The following is a 22,689-nucleotide window of genomic DNA, read 5'->3' as shown; positions in this document are numbered from 1 at the left end:
ATGCTTACCGCCAAAGAGCACTGAAAGTATGACTATATTGGCTACTAACACTCAGTATGTGTGTGTGTGCGTGCGTGCGTGTGTGTGTGTGTGTGTGTGTGTGTGTGTATGACTGTTGCATGCTGGTCAATTGGTTGGAATCTCAAACATCCACTTTTTCTTTTTTTTACCACTAACAAACACTATTCCTAAACATACAGGCCACAGCAACTGGACTCTTTGGTGTGTAAATGGCTACCATAAAACGATGATTCAAAGCCAGCTGTATTCAGTGACAGTGAGGCTTACAGCAATTAAGTCAGAGGAACCAAAGAAGAAGTAAAAATGTCAAAGGAAATTGTGTTTTCTAGATGTCAAGGCCTGTCTGCAGTTTATTCAGCCTGCGAGAGCAAGGCTTGTGCTGAACATATCGCAATATAGTTGGACAATGTCATTATTTTATGGCTAAGAAAATGATTCGGAAATGTCGGAAAATCCCTATGTTAAGGGAAAGACTTTTTATTTTCTTGGACAGTGGTGTCCAAACTTCGTGACTTGCTTTTTAAAATGGTAAAGCAAAAAGAGCTTGCAGGCCACAAGCATTAGCTTGCTATTCTAATTGAAAATATGAAACTTATTTTATGTGATTTCTTTTTCCTTATGCGATCAAACAATAAACAAATCGTATTTTAACAAAAGAAACAATGTTATCTTTTCTTCTTTATCTTAAATTTCTAGTTTGGCTTTGGAGTCAAACTTGCTGAATTTTTGTTGTCCTATTTACTATCAAATGAAGATTAAAGCTAAAAACAAAAGGGTTATTAGAAGACAAACAAGGTGCTGTTACATTTAAGAAAAATGTACCGTCTGTCTCCTGTTTCAAAGATCTGGCAATCAGTACAAATCTGGGACTAAAATAAACATCGGCACTTCAGACACTCTTACTGTAGCTGTTACAGACAGAGGCTGCCACTAACTGTACTAATTACTCCAATAAGATGCTGAAGACAGTTTGTAAATGTTAAGTCCAATCAAATCATCTTTGCAGTGACACACTGTTGTCCATGATCAGCTGCAGAACTCCCACCAAAACAACACAGCTTTATGCATGGGAAAGATGTGATAAAGTGGAGCTGAAACAGCAGTTAATAAATCTTCTGATGCTCAAAACAAATAGTACACATCTGCTAATGCGCTAATGGTGGTGCTAATATTCCGTCTAGCGTACTGAACCTAAACCCTAGATTAATTTTTACAGATGAATTCTGTGGCATTAAATTACTTGCCTGTTTTCTAAGCTTTCAGTTGAATACCGTTCAAGATCTCTGTTGAAGTTTAAATTATCGACTGTCAAGATTTGCACAAGTAGAAAAAAAGTTTGTGTTCATGCTCTTATTTTGAAGTGGGTGAAACGGTTTACTCCTCTCTCTGTTTCACCCCCGGTAGCTTCATTTCAAACAAGAAACAAACAGGAACAAATAAAAGATGGACAGTAGAAAACAAGATATATATATATATATATATATATATATATATATATATATATATATATATACATATATATATATATATATGTATGTATGTATGTATGTATGTATATATGTATATATATACATGTATATATGTATATATGTATATATATATATATGCATGAATACAATATCTAAGGGCATAGTAGAATATTTAAGTTATATTGTCAAAATTAAATTGGTGCTCAAATTTGAATTGAAGTTAGCGCTTAGCTTCCTCCAAATACCATGTTAATCTAGTGCTTTAGCTTTAGCGGAACTGTTTCTGATTTGTACTGTAGAGTTCCACCACTATAAAATAAATCATTACGGTTATAAAAGGGAAGGCCAACATTTTCAGTTTCAATAAATTGCAAGCACAGTGATGTAACCTACAAGGTAAAATTTCAAGTAGTCAGAATAAAACAGAGAGAAAGGAAGCTAAACAGGCAATAATAGAATAAGACAGGTTACAACATGAAAAATGATCTCAGATTAAATCTTTTAACTGTGTTATGAATGAAATTTAGCCTCATTCAAGTGTAAGAGAGCAAATCCATGTAGATTTCTGTCTGTGATCTGTAAAACACTTCAGGTTGCTGTGGAGGAGACCCACAGGGCTGATCGTTTGTCACACTCACATTCAGAACTCTGCAACATTAAAGATCAGTCATTCATCTACCACTGTCCAGGCTTTTAACAACAAAGACAAGTCTCATTCAAATGAAACCAGTCAACCCACTCAACAACTGGAATCCACAGCAAACATGTCCCTTTCCTTAGTGGTGAAAACAATAAATGTTAAAGGGACCTTCAGTTTTTTTTTCTTAAACACACTATTGTAATTATCCAGAGCAGATGAGGTCAATTTGAGGTTCAACCGTTGCGTTACGTTTTAACCCTCTGAGTTTCGCTTGAACAAGCAGGAGAGGACAATTTGAAGACGTCTTCACTTAAGAGATTTGTTTTCTTTTTAGCAGGAGTTAGAACAGGGTTAGCATCTGTTTAGTTTTCGTTGATTGCAACGACCTGTCCAAGTTCTTCCAAATACCAACATCCAGGTTAAGTTAAAAATACATTTATAACAAGGTTAGAACTGAGGACTCCATGAATTTGCTACCAGCTCAATAAGGCTGGAAAAGTTAGCCAATTTCCTTAGAGTCTGTAAAGACGGAACATCCTGAGAGGAGTCCTCAGTGGTTAGTGTGGGTGGAGTTTGATTTGCTGTTGGTGGTTAGATTCTGCTTTGAGGTTTATAGCTTGAAGTTCTAAGTGGATAAAGAACAAAAGGGAGGGAAAAAAAAAATCAACTTTAACCCTTTGAGCTCAAAAATGTCCACTAATTCCCTTCAATGATAGCTAGACTTGTTCGAAAGCAACTCTTTGTCTTCATCGCATGGCGTGTGGGACACCTCTGGATTGAATCCATTTATAGTGACAATTAACATATCAAAACTTCTTTAATATTCACTTTATCAAAATTTAAACTCATGAGCCGATGGGAATGTTTACAACTAATAACTCCTATTACTTTCATCTATTGACAGATTTCAAAGTGGAGAAGAAAGAGAATAATAGATTCCCTCTTAAGCTCTTCTCTTCAGACTTTCGTGGCACACAGATAATTTCATGAAGTTGCTAAATCATTTTTTATTGATTCACTTTTTCATTCAACTTTAATCTCCCCAATCCTTTCTAATTTCTGTTCTGACTATTCCCAGCTATCGTGCATTCGCTGCGGCGCCACAGGAGAGCAAAGAAGTCAGTTTATGGCCGCTGAATATGAATACAGGGAATGTTTTGTTTTCATCAAATAAATATGTAGGCAGTTCATTCATCTTGTTTGCTTCTTGCAAAAAATAAAATAAAATAAAAAAAAATACCTCATCTTTCTCTCCGAGACAGAGTTTTATCTTCTAAATTCATCCTCCTGTGTTTTCGGATAGCGTTTCAAAGAGAACCCCCTAAAGCTAACCGTCTTTACGCTTAGGTTGTGATCATCTCAATGCATCTCCAATGCAAAAAAAAAAAAAAAGAAGCAGTGCATATATATTTATTTACCCTTGTAGGGTTTTTTTTGTTGTTGTTGTTTTGTTTTTTACTGGCTTATTCTTGTTTTGAAGAATCAACCACCTTCAGCAGCACAAACACACGGCACGAGACAAAGACAGGAAGGTTGGGACATTCGGTACTCAAAGGGTTAAAGAATAATGAGTTTAATGGGACCGCATTAAAAACTCAGGGTGCTGTCAGGTACAACACCGGCAGGGGCAAAGAAGGCGCCCGCGTGGCGCACTGAGTATAGACTTCATACAAAAACGGTCCCTTTAACTTTTAGTGACTTTCATTGGAGGGGGGTTGTGGGTTGGGGTGGAGGGGGTGTGGGGGTGAGGGTTAGGGGGTGAGGGAAGGGGGGTGGAGGGGTCCTGTTCTCGGAAAAATCCAGTGCAAATCAAACTTTTTTGTTGTTTTACATCCAGCCAACATTCAGCAAACAGAAGACACAGGAAGGAAGCGGTTTACATGTGGTCAGATTATTAAGGGTTATGTTGGGTTATTTGGAGATTAAAGCTCTGAAGAGATGCAGCCCCAACTTAGGGTGCCTTGGATAAAGACCCCTGAAATGTGGCCTTGTTGGAAACTACGGAGATATCTCTCTATAAAAGCCAACGAAGGTGAAGCTAAATCTGGTGGAACATGCTTCAATTCCAGTTGAGCATAAAATCTGGTCATTGCTACATTTGGTAGTTCTACAATGACGGGAACCTATAGTTTAGTTCAGGAGCCAATCACATTTGCCCCTGCTGCATGGCACTGCACCTCCTCCAGAGCTGTGGTTAACGGTAGGTTAGGCGGTTAGATCATTAGTGGAGTTAAAGGGATTTTATTACCTTTTTCGAGTAGCCACTCATCAACTACCCGACCAAGTCGGTATGGGATTCTTTGTCTAGCAAGAGCCAGGCGCTCATTATCAAAGTTCCCTTTAAGAAATTTGGAGAAGACAAATTAGAAACAAAACGGTTACAGGCAAATCTGGAAGTTAAGAAAGTTAGAAGTTAGAAGGGCAACATTGCAAAAGGTTTAGCAGGTTATGAACTTTAAATCAGCTTTAGTTAGGACAGGAAGAACTTGATGTTGTTTTGGGCTGGTTTGTTCGGTTAGACAGGTTAACAACATTCTAGTTACCTTGAGCTTAAATTAGTTGTTTGTTTTTTTTTTTAGTCTGATGCCATGTTAAACAGATTTAAAAGTGATTTAGATGTTTTTTTTTTTTTTTTTTTAAAGAATTTATAGCTCTTAGCACATTAGAAAAATCATTAGCGGTGACAAGATATGTTAAAGCCAGCAAAACCAGCAGTCAACACAAGTACAATAAGGAAGAATAAAACAGTACAAGACATTTCAGCGTCAGCAGTAAAATATTGTTTCAAAAGGAGCATGACATAATCACACATGAAAAGAAAAACAAAAAACAAAACACATTTCGTGGTTGTTCTGAAGGAAAGCGCCTTGAAGTTCTCATTGTGGATAAAGAGTTGTCGATTAGCCAAACGGCACCTCCCAAATCTGACGGTGCTGCGGCGTTCGGACCCCTTGAACCACCGCTCCGTTTTTCACCTAAAGCAAAATGGATTAAGTAGATCTGTCAGAGCACCAGTAGTTCTCAGCGCTTAACCCCCCCTCCCCCCCTCCTCCTGCCCACATACCCCCAAACCTCCTCATGCATTCATGGAGAACTTCTCATTGGCACTTGGCAATTAGCAGCACTTCATCAGCGTGTCAAAGAAGTTTCATCACTGCTGCAGCAACTTATTATCCCTCACTTCACTTCAATCAACCTCTGGGTCACGCTGCGTTGCATCTCCAGCACCGTCAACAGAGACGGCGCTGAAATTGGGGGGGGGGAAGGGAAGAGAGGGGTTGATGGTGACCAGGCTGTGGTGTGTGTGTGTGTGGGGGGGGGGGGGCTTGATGATGTCTGATGTGATGGATTAATTAGGAGTTATTGTCCATGTCAAAAGGCAGTCTTAGAAGATTACAGGCTAAATAAAAACTCAGTAGGGCTATGTTTAGACAGCACTTTTTGAAAATAGGACAACTCACAAAAAACAAAACGTACACCTAACTTACTGCCTGTTTTAATAGGAAATCTGAGAAAGCAGAAGGCTGGAGTGGTGCTGCTGAAATTATCTGCAGAGAGAGAGAGAGAGAGAGAGAGAGTGTATGTGTGTGTGGGGGGGGAACTCATCCTGCATCCTATCTGGAGTGTACTTTGATTTAACGGCGCCACTGCCCCGTGCTGCTGCAGCAGAGATCTAAAATAGACCACCTCTCGGTTCTGCAGTACCTACTTCCTCTCCCCAGGGGTCTCCCTCCCCACGCCTGCCTGCGTGCGCAAAACCGCCTCAGATAAGCAAAACAAAAACAAACAAACAAAAAAAAAAGAAAGAAAAAAGATGTGTTTGCACATGTATGAGGCCATGTTGGGTGTAAATTCTCTCGCCTGTTTGTGTGTGAGCAGAAGGGAGAGAGAGCATAATGAGAAGTTGATGGAAAAAGAAAGCAGAAGATGGGAGGAAAGGCTGAAATGAGGGGAGGATAGAAGCATGAGCCGGGGTCAGAGCAAATGAACAGAAAATGACTCATCATAACATAGATCAAACTTTAAAAAAATAAAAAATCTAAGGTTCAAAGAGAACCTAATTGGTGTTTCCTCAGTTCATCCTTCAGCTCTCCTCTCTTTTAAATCAGCTGCACATTTTTGTTTTGACTCTACCTGCGAGAACAAACGGTGTTCTTTCCAAAACCGTCGTTTTTTTCTAAATTACAAGAAAAACCCCCACAGTGCAGCAATTACATGTGTGTTTTGACGTCGCACTTTAGATTAAGCGCACTTCTGCTGTGCTTTTCTGGAACGGCAGCGCGGCAATTACAGCCCTAACACAAGGCTGCGTAAGTAATGACACGGCCACTCTGCTGCAATCACCAAATTAGACAGAGAGAGAGAGAAAGAGTGTGTTGGGCAGAGGACCAGCGTGGGGTGTGGCAGGGTTGCGGAGATAAAGCAAAAAAGGAAAACCGGCAGACCATTCCTTTGTGTTTCTTCCTTCTAAATCCCTTCCTTTCCTCCGATTCACACTGTAACCTCCAGGAACCAAAACCTGCTGTATGCACAATCCGTTTCATCCCCCTCTAGTGGCCGGGCTGAGACTCTACACTCAGAAATGTACCTTTTACTCATTTCTTCTTCTCGAGGAAACTTTCTCTTTTTTTTGCACGATTCAGGCATTCTTTCTCTAATCCGTTCCCCCACGTCTTACTCGCTTATTCCTTCTTGCCGGCTCTTTTCCTCCTTTTCCGGCTTGTCCCAACCTTGTTCTAAAACAATCCTTCATCCACGCTTCATTCTGTCCTTTCTTTCACCCTCCTGCCAAAATCCATTTCTGTCTCTCTCTGGCTAGTAACTTGCACGCCCCATTCTCTCCAACTTTCTCATCTTCCACTTTGCTTCATCTCCATTATTTCCTGTCTTCTTCCTTCCTCTTTCCACTGGGCATGTTTTTAGCAATTTCTCATTTCTGTTTTTGTCCCCCCCCTCCACAATTTGCTCTTACTCACTCACTCACATTTGATCTCTGATTTTTATAACCAGGTATTCTTTCTTTCACTGTAAGGTTTGTTACTGGGAGATTACATGTGGTACACTGTGGTGTGGTGCTTGCTTGCTATCTATTACTGATAAAGAGTGCATCAGACAAAGTAATAACTTCTGAGAATACAAAGTGAGCGTACTGTATGCGGATGTATGTGGGTTTTTTTTTCTTCTGCCAAACAGCAGCATGCAGCAAAATGCGGATCAAGAAGCAGAGACTGCCATCTACAAACTCCAAACACTGAAAGAAGTCTGGAAAAGAGGAAACATTGTAGGGATAAAGAAGCAGGATGTGACTGAATATCACAACATGCGACAAGAACGGCAACAATTTCCTCCTGCTGGTTGGGTCTTTCGGCCCACAAGTGATCTACATCCCTCTGTGTGTTTTCATCCATTTGGATCTGAGGAGAAATCTGTCGGTCTGAGCAAACCAGCCGAAGGTCGCTCTGCATCAGAGTGGAGGAGACGGTGGGTGGTTGGCTGATTAAACAGCTGGGCCTCCATTCCCAGAACTCTTTGCTTGATATGAATCTAGACCAGGGGTTTTCAAAGTATGAAAGGGTGAGCCCCCCTCCAAGAAGCACAATGCCTGCTGCGCCCCCCCCCCCCCCCCACAACCCCCGAACTGTGACATGAGCTCCATGTCACAGTCCAGTTGTAAAAACTCCACCTTCAGCCCCGCTCTGGCCAAAACAGTGTTGGCATAGTTACTTTGAAAAAGTAACTTTAATCGGACTACTGATTACTCCTTGAAAAAGTAACTTAGTTATATTACTGACTACTTGACTTGCAAGTAACTAAGTTACATTAAAAGTAACTTTTTAGTTACTTTCAGCAGCTGCTAACAACAACGCTCTGCCTCCTGTGAAAATCACATTGATCTTTGCCAATACTTAATTGTCAGCTATTTTATAACGGTAACATCAACAATGTGTCTCCACTGATAAGGTTGAACTGAAGAGGAGATTGTAGAAAAAAATAAAAAACGTGAGTAGTTTGTGTGGTCCACTGTTGTCTGGAAAACTCCAAGAAGGATTTTAAAGCCCCCCCCCTCCCCCAAGCCTCCAGATTCTGCGTTACGGCCCTGCGTTTGGTGTCAGCGCAGCGCACAGAGCTCCTCCTGCAGCTCCACAGCTCAGATGGTTGCACAGATTTGTGACACTTACAGTAATATTAATAATTATAACGGTGCTAACTTGCCATTATAACTATTGCCAACTACGGACACGTTTATTGCGCTGTTCATATTGGTCTCGATGTTTGCAGTTTTCTGGAGCGCAACGCGTCATTCAGAGGTAATACATTAACTTGACATTAACAAAGACACAGCGGGACGGATCATCCTGGAAATGATGAACAGGGAGAGACTGGGTAAGACTACCTTAATGACGGACAAATTCTGGGATTTATTGTGAGTCTCTGCTTATTCCCAACCCCAAATGAGTAACTTCACGTTCAAAAAGGAGCCCAAAAAGGCGCAACCAGCAACTCGTTAAATTTTCAAGCGACTTTTAAAAAAAGGAAGCCCAAAGCCGCTTATAATAATCGGACTTGTCGACAGAAACTCAAAATAGTTCCAGTTTTTCCACCAATAAAATGCGCATCTCCCTCCATTGTTTACATTTCTGTTGCATAGAGACGTCGGTCACTCGACAAGACAGAGGAAATACGATTAAATTACAAAAGGAGATAGTAACGCAGTAACGCAAAAATGATTTTGATAAGTAACTGTAGTCTGACTACTGGATTTGAAATAGCAACGCGTTAGATTACTCGTTACGGAAAAAAGTGGTCCGACGTCAGTAACGTTACTGACATCACTGGCCAAAACATCCTCTAAGGTGGGAAACATTTCCACTGATCCCCGCTCCACACGCGCACCCCACAGTACCAACTTTATCCTAAATCCACAGAGTTGATCGTAATAAAAGACGTTTCTCTCACATCAGTAGACAGCAAGCAGATAGCTTTTCCGGTTTATTTTTTCCCTCGCACCGCGCCTCCCCTAACATGCTCTGGCGCCCCCCAGGGGAGGCGCGCCTCACACTTTGAAAACCGCCGATCTAGACTATTAAAATCGCACACTTGCTTTTTGTTTCTCAACTAATTTACAAGGAAAGGGTAAAAAAGTTAGTGGATCATAAATGCTCAGAAATGTAATTGTTTTAGCTTTTAGTGCCCATTAATTGATGTGTGTACCAGTACAGTAGCATGCTGCCACAATGACTTCTATAAGCATTTTTCCTGTTAAAACTTGCTTGAAGCCCCAAACCCCCCCCCCCCTGTGGTTTGGACTATCCATCCAGAACCCTTGTCTGTGTTTCCTTTGGCGCCTCATGTCTGCTGCCAGACGGTTTGTCCAGATAGCGGCTATAATGGGACCAGTTCAAGGAAGGTGTCACATCTACTGTGATGCAGGGAGGGGCGGGTACACGCTGCCTGGTTGGCATCTAGAGATGGGAGCGGGGGGGTAACAGATGCATCGGCACGCGGGGAGTGTAAACTATCTGCTCCGATGCGCGTCTGGGGCGACTTGCCTTCAAGTGCGATGATAGCCAAATCTCTTGCCTTCCATGTCATTGCACATGTGCACATTTGTGTGGTGGCATTTGACCGTGTGTGCTCTGGGAAGCCAGCTGGATATCATGTCGCTCTGCAGGCGACCGGATGCCCTTGTACAGGACACCCACATTGGAAATCTATTCATGAGAATGGAGATTACACTGGAGACGGTTGGCCCGCGGCCACGCCGCTCTGCCAGTCTTCGACTGAAACCTCCACCTGTAACGTCAGTCTGAGTCTGCCAGCTACTTCATTAAAATAATTACACAAAGAATTCATCAGAATGTGAAAGTTTCTCCACGTTTCCCAAGCTGAGTTTGGAGAGGGTGAAATGAGGGAAGAGACCTTCCTAACCCACTCATTTATTTACATCAAACACGTCCCCCCTGCACACATGTCTGCCTGTGTTTTAATCACATGGCTGTCATCGCTTTAACTGTTCACCATCTCTCGTCTGTGCAGCACTTATCGGTCCAACAGCTCGTTTTCATTTCTTCCCTCCACCACCTTTTATCTGAGCCACAGATCGATTTAATGCAAGAGCTGCTCCCAGAGTCAGCCGAAGGATCCCCCCTTCCCCTCCTCCCCATCCACCAGCTTTAAAAAAAAAGAGAAAAAGAAAAAAACTTGTAGAAATCAAAGTTGTCACTTCTCTAATTACCCAGAGCAATCTTTTTCCTCTGCCGATCTGCACTACTTAACTCTCTCTCTCCTCTTCATTACTTTCTTGACTATTTCTCTGCTCTCTCCTCTCTCTCTTTCTCTCTCTCTCTCTCCATCATCCCATAGCCACAGGCCAATAATTTGAGACACCTTCCAACTGTGCAGGATCCAATCAGATGGAGTCGCAGAGCACCAGAGGCCCAATAAGAACCAACAGAATGTCACCAGTGACGAGCGACTAAGCTGGCTGCCTTCAGTTCCCTCTCGCTCGCTCCTTTCGGCTGTACTGTTTTTTTTCCCCCTATATGTGCAAAACATAATGAAAACCCTAAACTAGAAAATTACATCAAGTGTCAGCCGTTCCTCAATTTGCGTCGCCATATCCCTGGAGCTCAAGCGTTGTCACACAACCCATACAGCAGCTGTCAAGCTGAAGATATTGGAGTAAAAACGTCTTTGAGGCTTTAACCCAGTCTCACGATAATTAGGTCTCATCACAAGTCCTGATTTACATCCGCTACGACCAGACACACGTCTCCCTGCTCGGATCCAGCAGTGATCACTGCCGGAGTCTACCGCAACAGAGCATCGCGTCCGAAAAAACCCCGTAAACTTAAAAGACAAAACAAAAAAACCCACAAATGGCTGCTCGTCTGTAGAATCCTCACAGTGAAGAAGGGCTTCCTGCCAGCCCTGACAGGAGATTCACCCCTCTACATGATCCATCATGTTCTGCCCAGCCAACCATTAAAACTACGGAAGACTGCCCTCCCTGCGTCTTGTTGGGAGGCCCAAACTGCTGAAGCGAAATCTAGTCCACATTCAGCTAAAGTCCCTCCCGCCTCCAGTCATTTGTCTGACTGCGGCGTCTTGCACATAAGCGCGCCCCCCTCTCCTACCCTAATCCGTGTGCTCTTCCTTTGCTTTCAGCTACTCTTTCGACTACTTTCAGAGCGCTCTCATGTTGCTTTTGCCAACAGGCTGAGGGGAGGCTGATCTTCTTGGCTGCTTCAATCTCCTTCTCCTCAAAGTGTCTTTATCTTCCCTGTTTGCTCACGCGCCGCTCGGCTCGGCTCTCCGTCTCCGCCACGATGGAGCTCGCAAAGACAAAGATGGATGCCGAGCAGACATTGGAGGCATATGAGTAATGATAAAGAGAGGAAGGATGAAGTGAGGAGCAGAGCGGAGCGCTGTGTTGACCCCTTTTTCTTACACCATTTATCTGAGATGTAAGAACATCTTCGCGGCTCAGCTGGAAGAGCTGGGGCTGACCTCGCCGCCACAAAGACTTTCTGCTCCTCTGTGAATCTCGTCTTTCTAGTTTCCCCGTCTCAAACATCCAACTTTCATTTTGAAGGGGCCCTTTAAATGTCTTCTAGAGGGGCTGGGGGAAAGAGAATGGCAGTATGCTAGTTACTCCATCTTTTCCTGCGCCACCTTGTTCTGTCTTTGAGGACGATGAAGACTTCTAGATGTACCCTAGAAAAGTCTTTGGTTTTGAGTTTTGCTATTTCTGGTGAGGTATAAAATAGAAAGCAACCACATTTACCATGGTTTAAAATGACTAAAATTAAACAGAGGCATGCTTCGGGTTTAGCTTGGTGTCTTTGGGGCGAAGATGGACACCATGCTGGGATTCAAAAGACCGTCGCCCCGTTTACACAAAGCTGGTTTTCAGTGACACCATAACATTTGTTACTTGAATGTTCTTTATTTAAAGAAGAGTCTTTCACAAGTTATATAATATTTAGCAGTGCTAATCAAGTACACCATACTTAGGAAGACTTTTTATTGAATAAATTTTTTTTTGCTTTGTTTCTTGAATCTGACACATAAAATAAAGTCAGTTCTTTAGTGAAAAGGGAGGGATTCACCCTGATATTAGTAAGGTGTCATCAACAAAGTGTTCAGTAGTAGTTTGATGACGATACTGAAAAGAAAAAAAAAAAGTTTATCATTTTTGTTTTTCCGGTTTTTCTGCTGCGTTCTTTTCTCCTCCAGTCTCCTGGCCCATTTCCCATTTTCTAGCATTTTTTCTTTGTTTAATGAAACCCTGCGCACTCTGTCAAACTACGCCAAGCTGCCAGCTAATCGCTCTTAAAGGAATCACCTTGTTAGTGTGAAAATACTATTTTATGCCAGTCAGGCTGCATTATGTTTGACATTTTCATGGGTTTAGCGAAAAAGATTGGAACAAATTATGTGTTTCCATGACAGGGTGCGACAAAGTACCTAAAGATATAATTTGAGTTGGCTTTCCGTGAGTCATTGTTATGTGCAGACAAAACGATGGGTTCATCCATCCATCCATCCGAATACTTATTTGTTTGAATAAAGTAGTGGTTTCTTATAAGTGGTCTAATTTTATTTTATTTTTTTTAAATCCTCTATCAGTTACTGAAATGCAGCAACACAACAATAAAGCCGTTCACAAGACCTTCAGAAAACTTGGACATCTCATGCTACGTGGCTCTAAAAGGAAGGCTCGTCTCCCTGGCAGCTGCTTGTAGCAACACACTCTGTATGTACCTATACATGTGACTCAAGAGCAACAAATAAATGGAGAACTGCACATCGTACTTGACCACTGTGAAACATTTTCTCCCTTGGAGCTCTGCCTTTCTGCTAGTTTCTGGAGCAGCTTTTGAAAGGGCAGCCGGCTTCTTGTAAGAGGGGGATTATTGCTGCTGGCGGCCCCTCACTCGCTAACGCTGACCTCTCCTCTGAGAGTCTGAGCGCCATGTTCGACAGAGAGGAGCTCTGAAGATCTCCAGTAAAGGCACATTTCGTGGCGAAAAGAGAGACAGACTGTGCGGTACGTCGTGTGCTTCAATTAAGGACGGCGTCTCTGGCAGAATTAGCGCTAAAACACGGCAGGAAATGCTGGTAAAAGCAGCTGGCGGTGTCACTCGCCTCGCAAATGATTCAACATTCAGTGTACAGATAAGCTAGCTTTATTTGTCTAAAGTTAGCACCTCTACCTAATCAGTGAAATAAAATAAAATGGTGCAAATTGGAATTCCGAAAATCAATTGGCTCAATGGAAATACGACAACTTTTAAAAAGCAATAAAAAAAAAAAAAGAGCAGAAAGATGAGGTTTTTCACCAGGATTGAAATGTATGTATTTCGCAAAACTACAATGTAAACACTTATTTTGAATTTTTCACAACCGTGTGCATACAGTAGCAACGCGCTTGTTGGTAGGCACATCATTCCAATGTGTTGAATCCGTCACTTTTCTGTGAAATCGCAGACTACAATTTCCCCAAAACGCTGCGTACGTTTCGCTCCTGAAGCTTGTTGCTCCAATGCCTGAATGAGACAGCAGCGTCTCCTCTGATTGGCTGGCAGATCATGAGCACATGCACTATGGCTGAATCTCGTTGAGATCCATTCATGCCATTATTTTTAGTGAACAAACTTTTTCATAAGTGATTTTAATTGCATTTCTTATTTAACAGAAACAACCCAATAAGTTTCTTTTCCAACATTATAGCAGAATAAGGACAAAGTTTTGTGTACATTTGTAACGGAAGCACAGCTACTGTCATGTCTGAAAGTATTAGAATAAAGAGCCGAGTCTGAGCAAACGAGGAAATTTGGTTAAAACTCTTTTCTTTTCTAAAGAAGAGTAAAATACAGTTAAGATAAAATGCCTGCAAACTGTGCGGTGTATACGTTTTTATTCTAATGGCTGACAAAAACCATTACATCATGTGCTATTGATCACATTACATCAAATGTACATGTAAAGAAAAGTAACTTAAATTTAGGTCTTTAATAAATTGAAATGAAGCCTGGAAAGATACTGTCAAGATCTAGAATAATCTAGAACCTAGAAGGACGTACATGGATAATTTAGATCTAAATGATCTAAATACTAATAATGTAAAGATGGATTGTCAGAGATTTGTCTGTATTTTCAAACTTTAAAAAGTTGAGAAGAGGAGAAAAGTACTGACAGCAGGGGAATCAATAATTGTGCCACTAATATTACTTTATTGGAAAAAAAAAAGACTCTTTTTAACATAGGATCATGTTTTTTTATGTATTCGCTGTATAAATGTATACTCAAATTAAAGTTTGGATTTGTCCACAATTTTCTGTGCATTAATGCTACTGCAATCAAAGAATTTATTTGAAGGCCTTGTTATCGACATTTGTACAAACTGATTTGTGGAAATTTTGGGTTGAATTATTTGAACAAATATCGACCATAAAAGAACCGAAGGGTTCCCTGACAGAGGTCGTTTAATATCACAAGGTCATTCTCACCAAGTCATCAAATCAGATCAGAACCAAAGGCGAGCGATATGCTAAAGTATTTACAGAATTCAGCAATGTGAGTTCTCAGCTTTTATTCATTTAATGACTGAAAAACATTGGGAACGCTTTATTTGAAGGGGTGTGAATAAGACTGGTATAACACTGTCATAAACATGACAGAACATCTGTCATGAACATGAAGGAGTCTTCATGAATATTTACAACTGTTGTTATGAAGTGCCATTCGGTGAGTAATGACACTTTTAATGCAAAGCTGCATTAAAATTGGGATTAAATGTCAATTGAAAGTGTCAACTTACAATACTACTACTACTACTACTACTACTACTAATAATAATAATAATTTATGTATTTTCATTAACAAAACGAAGTTGCAGAGCACAATGTCAAAGCACAACGTTGAAAATCAATGATAAAATATGATTGCAACTTTGAATTAAAAGTGCCATTATTTACCAAAAGACTCTTTCATGTTTCATACATTTCACCTGTCATGGCGTCACATGACAGGTGAAATGCACACGCCTTCAAATGAAGTGTAACCAAAGCGCCTGCTGCTCTGTGGTTTGGCTGCCCGACTGGTGCATTGCTCAAACACTGTGAGATGTTCACAGTAGAAGTGAGGTCAGTGTGTGAACCAACTTCAGCTGTCTGACAAAAATAGGATTCAGCACAGAACCTGAAGCAGTCTGACTCTGAACACTGACTCAGCTGCTATGTTTTTGTAAATGGTGGATCTGAAAATAATCGCCTTCTTTGATCCATCAGAAAGTATTATTCTTAAAGAATAAAAGAAAATTGGGTGTGAAATTGCACCATTATCGTGTTACACGGAAGCGCCGCCGACGTCGGCCTGTTTAAGCGCGGCCGGTTCGCTGCTGTTGGGGTGACGCCGGGCTGCTGTCATCCAGCCCCAGCCGAGGCCATTTTGGGAATACGAGAGGTGGGGATGCGCCACTAACTGTTGCTGCGGCGGCCAACGGGGACACCTGACATATGGAATTAGCTGCCCCGGCTCCTCCGTCCGTCCTGTGCTCGCATGCGTGTACACACACCAACAACCGAGGCACAGAAAAAAACAGGATTCATAGCCAATGCGCTGCGCGACGCGGACACACGCACTGTCACACGTAGGATCAGACGCGGACCAGACCCAGACTCCCCTCAGGACGGCAAACATCACTTCGTGGGACATCAGACGACGTGTTGCGTTGCCATGGAATGTGCCTGACCCGTGATGGCCGTGTTTGCTGTCAACATCTTGTCTCTCCACATCATCCGCTTATGAATGCAGACCTCAGAGGGAGCCTTTTGAGGAAAACTACACAACTGGATGCGACAAACATTAGGGAGCGAGGCCGTCTGTTAGCATAAGTGTGTGTATGAAAATGATAACGTACCACTGTCTTCTTTTGTCTCGTTTCTTTTAAGTGGACAAGCATGGTCCTCTGCTTGCCCTCTGGGACCATTTATTCTGCTCAAGCTGAGACAAGAAAAAAAATATGCTCATGTAACTTTCTATATGTGCAAAACATTGTGGCAGGCCTCACGATGACATGGTATCCCAATGAGACTGCCTGATGCAGGCCATGACAGCCCCTCTAGGGAAGGAGATTAAACAGGATGTTGCATGTCCTTGTTTTTAAGCGATTAGACCAATTTAGAACCTGCTATGCCAAAACTGAACTCGTGGTTGAAGATACCTTTCATGACAACCTCTTAAATCGGGTTCTACCGAGACGGGGACAGCATTCTAGTAACACTGCATGCAGAAAACAAAACTGGCTCAGACTGTGGGTATTGACTATTGTTTTTCTCATTTAAAGAATTACAACCTGGATCGTACGAATTTGTTTTCACGTCGCAAACGTGCTTACAAAATACAACCTGTCTTTACAAGGGGTTGGCAAGAGCTAGAGGCACAAGATGCAACAATGGCATTTAAGTCAACTCTGTTTTACCCAGTCGTTACCAACGTGTCTTAATTACGGATATGAATGTTTGAGACTTTTACTTTGAAGTAAGAAAGGAAGTGGTTCTTTCTAGGTCCTCTTTGTTTTGCCAGATAAAAAAAAAATACTTCCTTTAGGGCTAGAGCGTAACATTTGGTTTTAAAACCATAAAATCACTGAGCTTTGGATACTCAGCCAGTGAGTATACTGCTGCTGGCTAGCCGTCCACTGGATTTTTCCAACTCGTGGGTCAGAATTTACGAGTTCCGACTACAAATGGAACCTAGCATATTTTACAGTTTTTCTTTTGTTGGCAACTGGCCTGGGTCTCCACATAAAACTCTAAGAGCCACATCCTGGGAGTTGCTACCCTCCTTCCTTCTTAGTTCTCTCTGTTTTATAAAGAAAATAACACTATTAAGTTATTACAAAATGTTGTAATAACTTATTAACGGTAATAACTCCAATAACCGTTGGAGACTGAAATTGTGACATACTCTTCAGCTAAACAGTATGAAATAGAAGGATGAATGTATGTTTGATCAAGTAGCGATGCTTGTGTAGTACTTCATTAAAATAAAGTATTAAACTGTGGGCTAAGCAATACTGATGTCAAGCGGAGGAAAACCGTCCTTGATATGTCAGTAAGGATGTTTGTTTTTCTACTCTTTACATTTCATTTCCTTTCATTTCATTCTCTGGTAATTAGTTTACTTTGTACCTAATTTCCCCTAAGAGTGTCAAAGAACTAAAAGCCACTATTTTCTATATAGTGCAAATAAGTTTATTGATCAATTAGGCCGGGCCCCTAATGGGTTTTCAGTGCATCTCAGATGGGAGTGTGAGATTACATGACTAGAGCAGAAGTCTTGGGGAACGGTTGCCAGTTGCTGGTCGTTTTGCCACAACACAGGTTGCATCCCTGACCTCTGAAGACTAGAACAGAGATTTTGGTAGGTATTCAGAGGTGGTGCTGAGTTTAAATGTTTTGGTTGGTGCCATTAGTCGTGGTCTGCATTTTAAGATGTTTTTACACCTGATAGTCCGGTAGACCGGGTCGGTTGGAGACCAAAATTGTGACATTTGTTAAATTTTCAACTGATGTGTCAAATGAGCCAAACCGTTTGAAGAACCGGTTCTCACCGTCACCCGTGGAGGCGCTGCGCTAAGAAGAACCGCTGAAGGGAACAACATGATAGCCCACTTCCTGCTGTTGGAGAGCTTTCCATCCGCTTGGCGTTCAGATTTGCATTCGAAGTGCACCAGAGTTCACTTTAACTGAACCGAAACCTACGTTTTAACAGAGACCAGAGTTCACTTTTTTTGGTCCACATCAGAGTTCGATTGTGCATTCATACTTCACCACAAATGAACCGGGACTTCCTAGGCAAACAAACTAGAGTTTTATTAAAACAGACTAAACTAGGCCGGCATCAATGCAGCCTCAATTTCCCCTCTCCCCCGACCTAAACAGTTTTATACTACCTACTACTTGGTCGTGACTTGCAACAACTGGTAAAGACTGCTGAGCCATGAGATAAGTGTGCTGCAGACAAACGGTTAGAAGAAAAATGTTGGGGTAATCTTAAGAGAGAAGCTTATTGAAATGGGAGTTTTGACATTGCCGAAGGTGTCATCCTCTAATTTGCCTGAGGATTCGGTAACTCAGTGCTCACTCTTTGATGTGTCTTCAAGCTATGAATAACAAAAAAGAGATGTTAAGGTGGTGAAGGCTGTAGGAGAAGGTGCTGGCATTGGAACGTCTGCGAGGGCGAGCTGAATTAGATAAAGCTTTCGCTCTTTAAAAACTGAAGCAGGAATCTGAAAGAGTTGCATTGACTTTACAAAGTGAGAAATCAACGCTAATGAAAGACGGTAAATTGTCAGAGTTTGTGTGATGTGGCATCTCACCGTGACTCCTCTGATATTATGATTGGTTTACACACATTGCTTGAATTTAGAAGAAAAAGGTTTGGCACGTTTTCATTGTGTTCTGTGTTGCTTTTGTGAGTTATGGTTGGTCACACTCAGGACATTTCCTAACCATATGTATATATATATATATATATATATATATATATATATATATATATATATATATATATATATATATATATATATATATGGGTAAACAGAGCCCTGCGACAGACTGGTGACCTGTCCAGGTGACCCTGCCTCTCTCCCGGAACGTAGCTGGAGATTGGCACCAGCAACCCTCCCGACCCCATTAGGGACAAGGGCGAACAGAAAATGGATGGATGGATAAACAGAAGAAGAAGAAGGCCGTTTTGGAACCCAGGTGCTACATGTTTAACCCTCTAAGTTGATCTTTGAACAAATTACAAAAGAACCAATCATTAAAAAAAAGTGGCATGTGTGTGGACTGATGCAGGTCATGATCATTTGCTGTGTTGGAATTCATGTGGTTTGGTAATTTTGTTGTGAAAAGACATAAAGCAGAAGCTTAACATGGAGGACTCTGTTCTTATTTGAGGTTGAGGTTCACAAAACTTTTAAAATTGTAAAAAAAAAAAAAGACTTTTTTGTTTTTTGCATTAGAAACAACTCAGAATATTAGGGATTAGTTCAACTTAATTGCAAAAATCCAGTGGTCATGTTCGCGTCTGCTAATCGGCTAATTTTATTTTAGCGCTTTTGCTAACTTTGAAAACATTTACCACACTTTGCTTCCCCTAAACAAATTCTCCTGGATAATTTTGAAAGCGCTAATTTACCTACATGTTTTTTAAACTTTCAGCTGAATAAAATTTGACATCTAGGTTGAAGTTTTGGTTACTGACTCTTTAAAATTCTTCGAGGAGCCACACAATTATATTTGTGCTCTTTTGAAGTGGGTGAGGACTGTTTACGCAGCTGTTCCTTTTCCTCTCCTCATGCTAGCCTGTTCCTCGCCATAAGAAGACAGTAGAAGATGATAGAAGACAAGATATGAACAGCGTCATGGAACATGGGAATTAGAACATCAAAATTAAGTCGGTCCTCCAGTCTGGCAGTCTTTCAAGGCCAGACATGATTTAACCTGAAGCTAGCGCTTTAGCATTAGCGTCTGCTACCTGCTGCCGTGTTGGTGTAGCACTTTAATGCTAGCGGAACAAACGTTTATGGTTAATGCTTTAGGATTAGCATGGTGCCTACCACTGAATAAACCCCCAAATTGAGATTTGTTCAAATCTCTTCCTCTTCTGCCCAAACAGTAGGTTTTATCTTTGCCCTATTCGCTGGCTTTCTCACCACACCCTTTTTGTGCACCTCATTTGTCAAAGTTTCCACCTGTGCCTCTCTCTCATCCATCCCTCCTTCTCTTTTCCACACTTTTTTTTTCCTTTTTTTTTTTCCACCCCAGCCTCCTCTCAGACTTTGCTCCCTTAAAGTGTAACAAATCTGCTTTCACCAGGATGCCAATGAGACAGAAAGTGGAAACCAGGAGTCTTTTAAACTGAAGTCTCCATCTTCTTGAGTGAATCTGGCTAATGTAGATGAATCCAAGCTCATCTGTTTTCCTCCTGCAGTCCTCATAACCTTCTCAAACTTAATTTAAGCTCCAAACCCCCACCAGGGTGGGGGGAATCCATAACTTATCAGATAAACTAACAAACAGAAACAAAACAACAGCCGTCACATGCTGATCAGCGGTAGGAAAAGGAAAGAAGCGTTTGATGAGGCCAACAACAACGCCGCGGCGACGGCGGTAGTAGGGGGGAGGGCGGAAGGAGTGGGGCGCGGGGGGTAAAAGAAGAAAAAGAATATATTATGTTCTGTGCATTCATGTTTCTTGATGAAACAAAACCTCGATCCGGATGACGACATGGAAGTTGTCGGTGTTAACAGGCTGCTCCGCTGTTCTCCTTTAAGCGGCAGAGTGCTATCTTTGGAGCGCGTTCGGCGGTGAAAAGGGCTGCATTTCCATCATAATAACGAGTGAAAAGAGTGAACTGTCACAAGGCGCTTCCTCCTCTGGCTGTGATGCATGCCCCTCAGTCTGGCCTCGCTGTGCTGATGGATGAGCGGCAGAACGCGCTTCTCTCAATGCCAAGGACCCCCCCCCCTTCTGTCCACCCTCCACCCATTGCAGGATCACTGCTGTGGCGTCGAATGTCACAGTCTTTTCGCTCCGTACCTCATGTCAACAAGAGGAAATATCACGGCCGCATTAGCAGCCCCTCTCCCCGTGTGTTCGAACAATGCCGTTACAAGGGAAGCACTTTTAGATAATGGAGATGAAAGGTGATATCGACAGGGCTGGGGAAGGAGGAACGGAGGTGGGATCCTCATTTCGTATTCAGGTTGCTTAGTTTCAACATCATCATTAATGCAGGCTGAGAGTCCAGCTTACCCCCGGTGTTTACCCATATGCAAAACTCCTGTTGGGAACAGAAATAGGAGGCGCTTTCCTTTGAACAACCACGTACCGCAGGAGGGAGGGAGACACACGTTGGAGAGAGAAATTCACTCTGAGCTTCTGAATCACCAGAAATAGGCTGGAAATTCAGGCAGAAATAGAAAAGAGTGATTATGCTTTAACGACTGTTGGGGGAATTAGCACACTGCCAGCAGTGACTCACAGGGTGTTTGGTCTCATTTAAATGTCATATGTTGGAATAACGTTGAGCTTCTCTATATGCGGAAGCCAAAGCACGATTTGGAAACGTCACCTCGCACTTTCACGGGATGAAAAGTTTCTCCTTCAATTATTTTTTCTTTTTTTTTTTGCTGCCTTGCCTGGGATATTAGCATTCAGCTGACCTCCACTCAAGTCCTGGCTCCACAGTGCCAGCGGCTACAATGGTAGACTAACTTCACAGAGTTGATGGTCTTAGATGGAAGATTACTTTGGAAGGCTGTTTGGTTCTTCCTGCCTTTTGGACCAGAACCCGACTTAATCTGTTTGAATAAATCAGGCGTTCTCTCAGAGTCACAAAAAAACAAAGTCCATTCAAAACTACCTTTGAATAAAACAAGGTAGAGGAGTTAATAGCTACTTTCTCTCTCCAATGTGTTCTTCCAAACTTATTAGCAAAGTTCATTACCCTGACGTTCTAGCTTACGTTGACCCCAGAGCGGGGGTCCGGGGCCTACCTGAGGGGAAACGTTCGATGACCGGCTGGTTGTCCACCTGCAGCGTGGCGTTGCCGCCACTGCGTGTGAATCGCACCACATGGTATTTGCCGTCGCTCACCATCACCGCGCTCTCCTCGATGGTGATGTCGTCTGTTCCCACGTTGAAGATCACGCCGACCTTTCCCCGTTCCTACAAACAGAGAGCAAAGACAACTTTTATTAGAAGACACTCAGGACAAATCATAATTTTGCTCTCGGTTGGTTATAGGTCCCCCTCCTTCCTGTTGGGAGACTATGGCTCAGGAAATGTGACACAAAGTCCCCAGTTAGTCTCTTGTTATATGAATGTCTTCAACTGTCAAGCTGTGAGAGTTAAACAAAGATAAGGAAACTGAAAACATTTCCAGGTCTACACATTAAAGCAAGTGACTGAGATCCAGATCATGAACAGTTTCTATGCCACTCAACGAGTCAGGTCAAGTTGTTCGGACCTTTTATTGGGTGCACATGTTTGGAGGTTCCCATAGCACTGGGGTCTCCAAACTTACCTACATGTAACCCACAAGAAAGGTTACTTCAAATACACCTGATAATAGTAGATGGTTGGTACATTAATTTACTTCAATGACTACTACTAACACTACACAAGTATAAAGGAAGTTGGGCCTGATCAGAAGATTTTAAATTCACGGGAGCCTAGGTGTGAGCAACAACAGAGGAGAGCACACAATGTCTATAAGAAAGAGTAGAATTTAACATAGTGAACAATTGTGGATCCACATTTACAAATAAACAAAAAACTGCGTGCTTTTGAAAAGAATAAAATAAAAGAAATAACCCAGTCTTCTCGATGTGTCTGTCAATTGTTCATTCAATGTTTCACCATCTACCAGTTCACTCAGTCCTCTGGGCTGGGACTCGCCATCCAAGTTCTGGAGAAGATGATCTTGGGGTCTGTGGGCACTACAGGCCAAAAGTGCACCATAACAAAAAGAACCCTG

The 22,689-nt window shown here is 42.0% G+C and overlaps 1 protein-coding gene across 6 annotated transcripts in view; it reads right to left on the bottom strand.

Moving 5' to 3' along the window:
• The window catches only part of nrxn2b (neurexin 2b), a 746,427-nt gene that overhangs the window by 46,203 nt on the left and 677,535 nt on the right, over nucleotides 1-22,689 (bottom strand). For 5 of the 6 annotated variants that reach the window (XM_044097998.1, XM_044097997.1, XM_044097999.1 and 2 more), the window contains 2 exons: nucleotides 21,707-21,878; nucleotides 4,379-4,468 (listed from right to left, as the gene is read on the bottom strand). In XM_044097998.1, coding sequence (XP_043953933.1) covers nucleotides 4,379-4,468; nucleotides 21,707-21,878 — 262 coding nt within the window. The remainder of the gene's footprint in view (nucleotides 1-4,378; nucleotides 4,469-21,706; nucleotides 21,879-22,689) is intronic. The other variant, XM_044098002.1, reaches the window with a different exon arrangement.

This window comes from Gambusia affinis, linkage group LG18 (genome assembly GCF_019740435.1).
Source record: "Gambusia affinis linkage group LG18, SWU_Gaff_1.0, whole genome shotgun sequence".
NCBI classification, from domain to species: domain Eukaryota; kingdom Metazoa; phylum Chordata; class Actinopteri; order Cyprinodontiformes; family Poeciliidae; genus Gambusia; species Gambusia affinis.
Note: the sequence above shows the minus strand (reverse complement) of the source record. Positions and strands in the feature narration are given on the sequence as shown.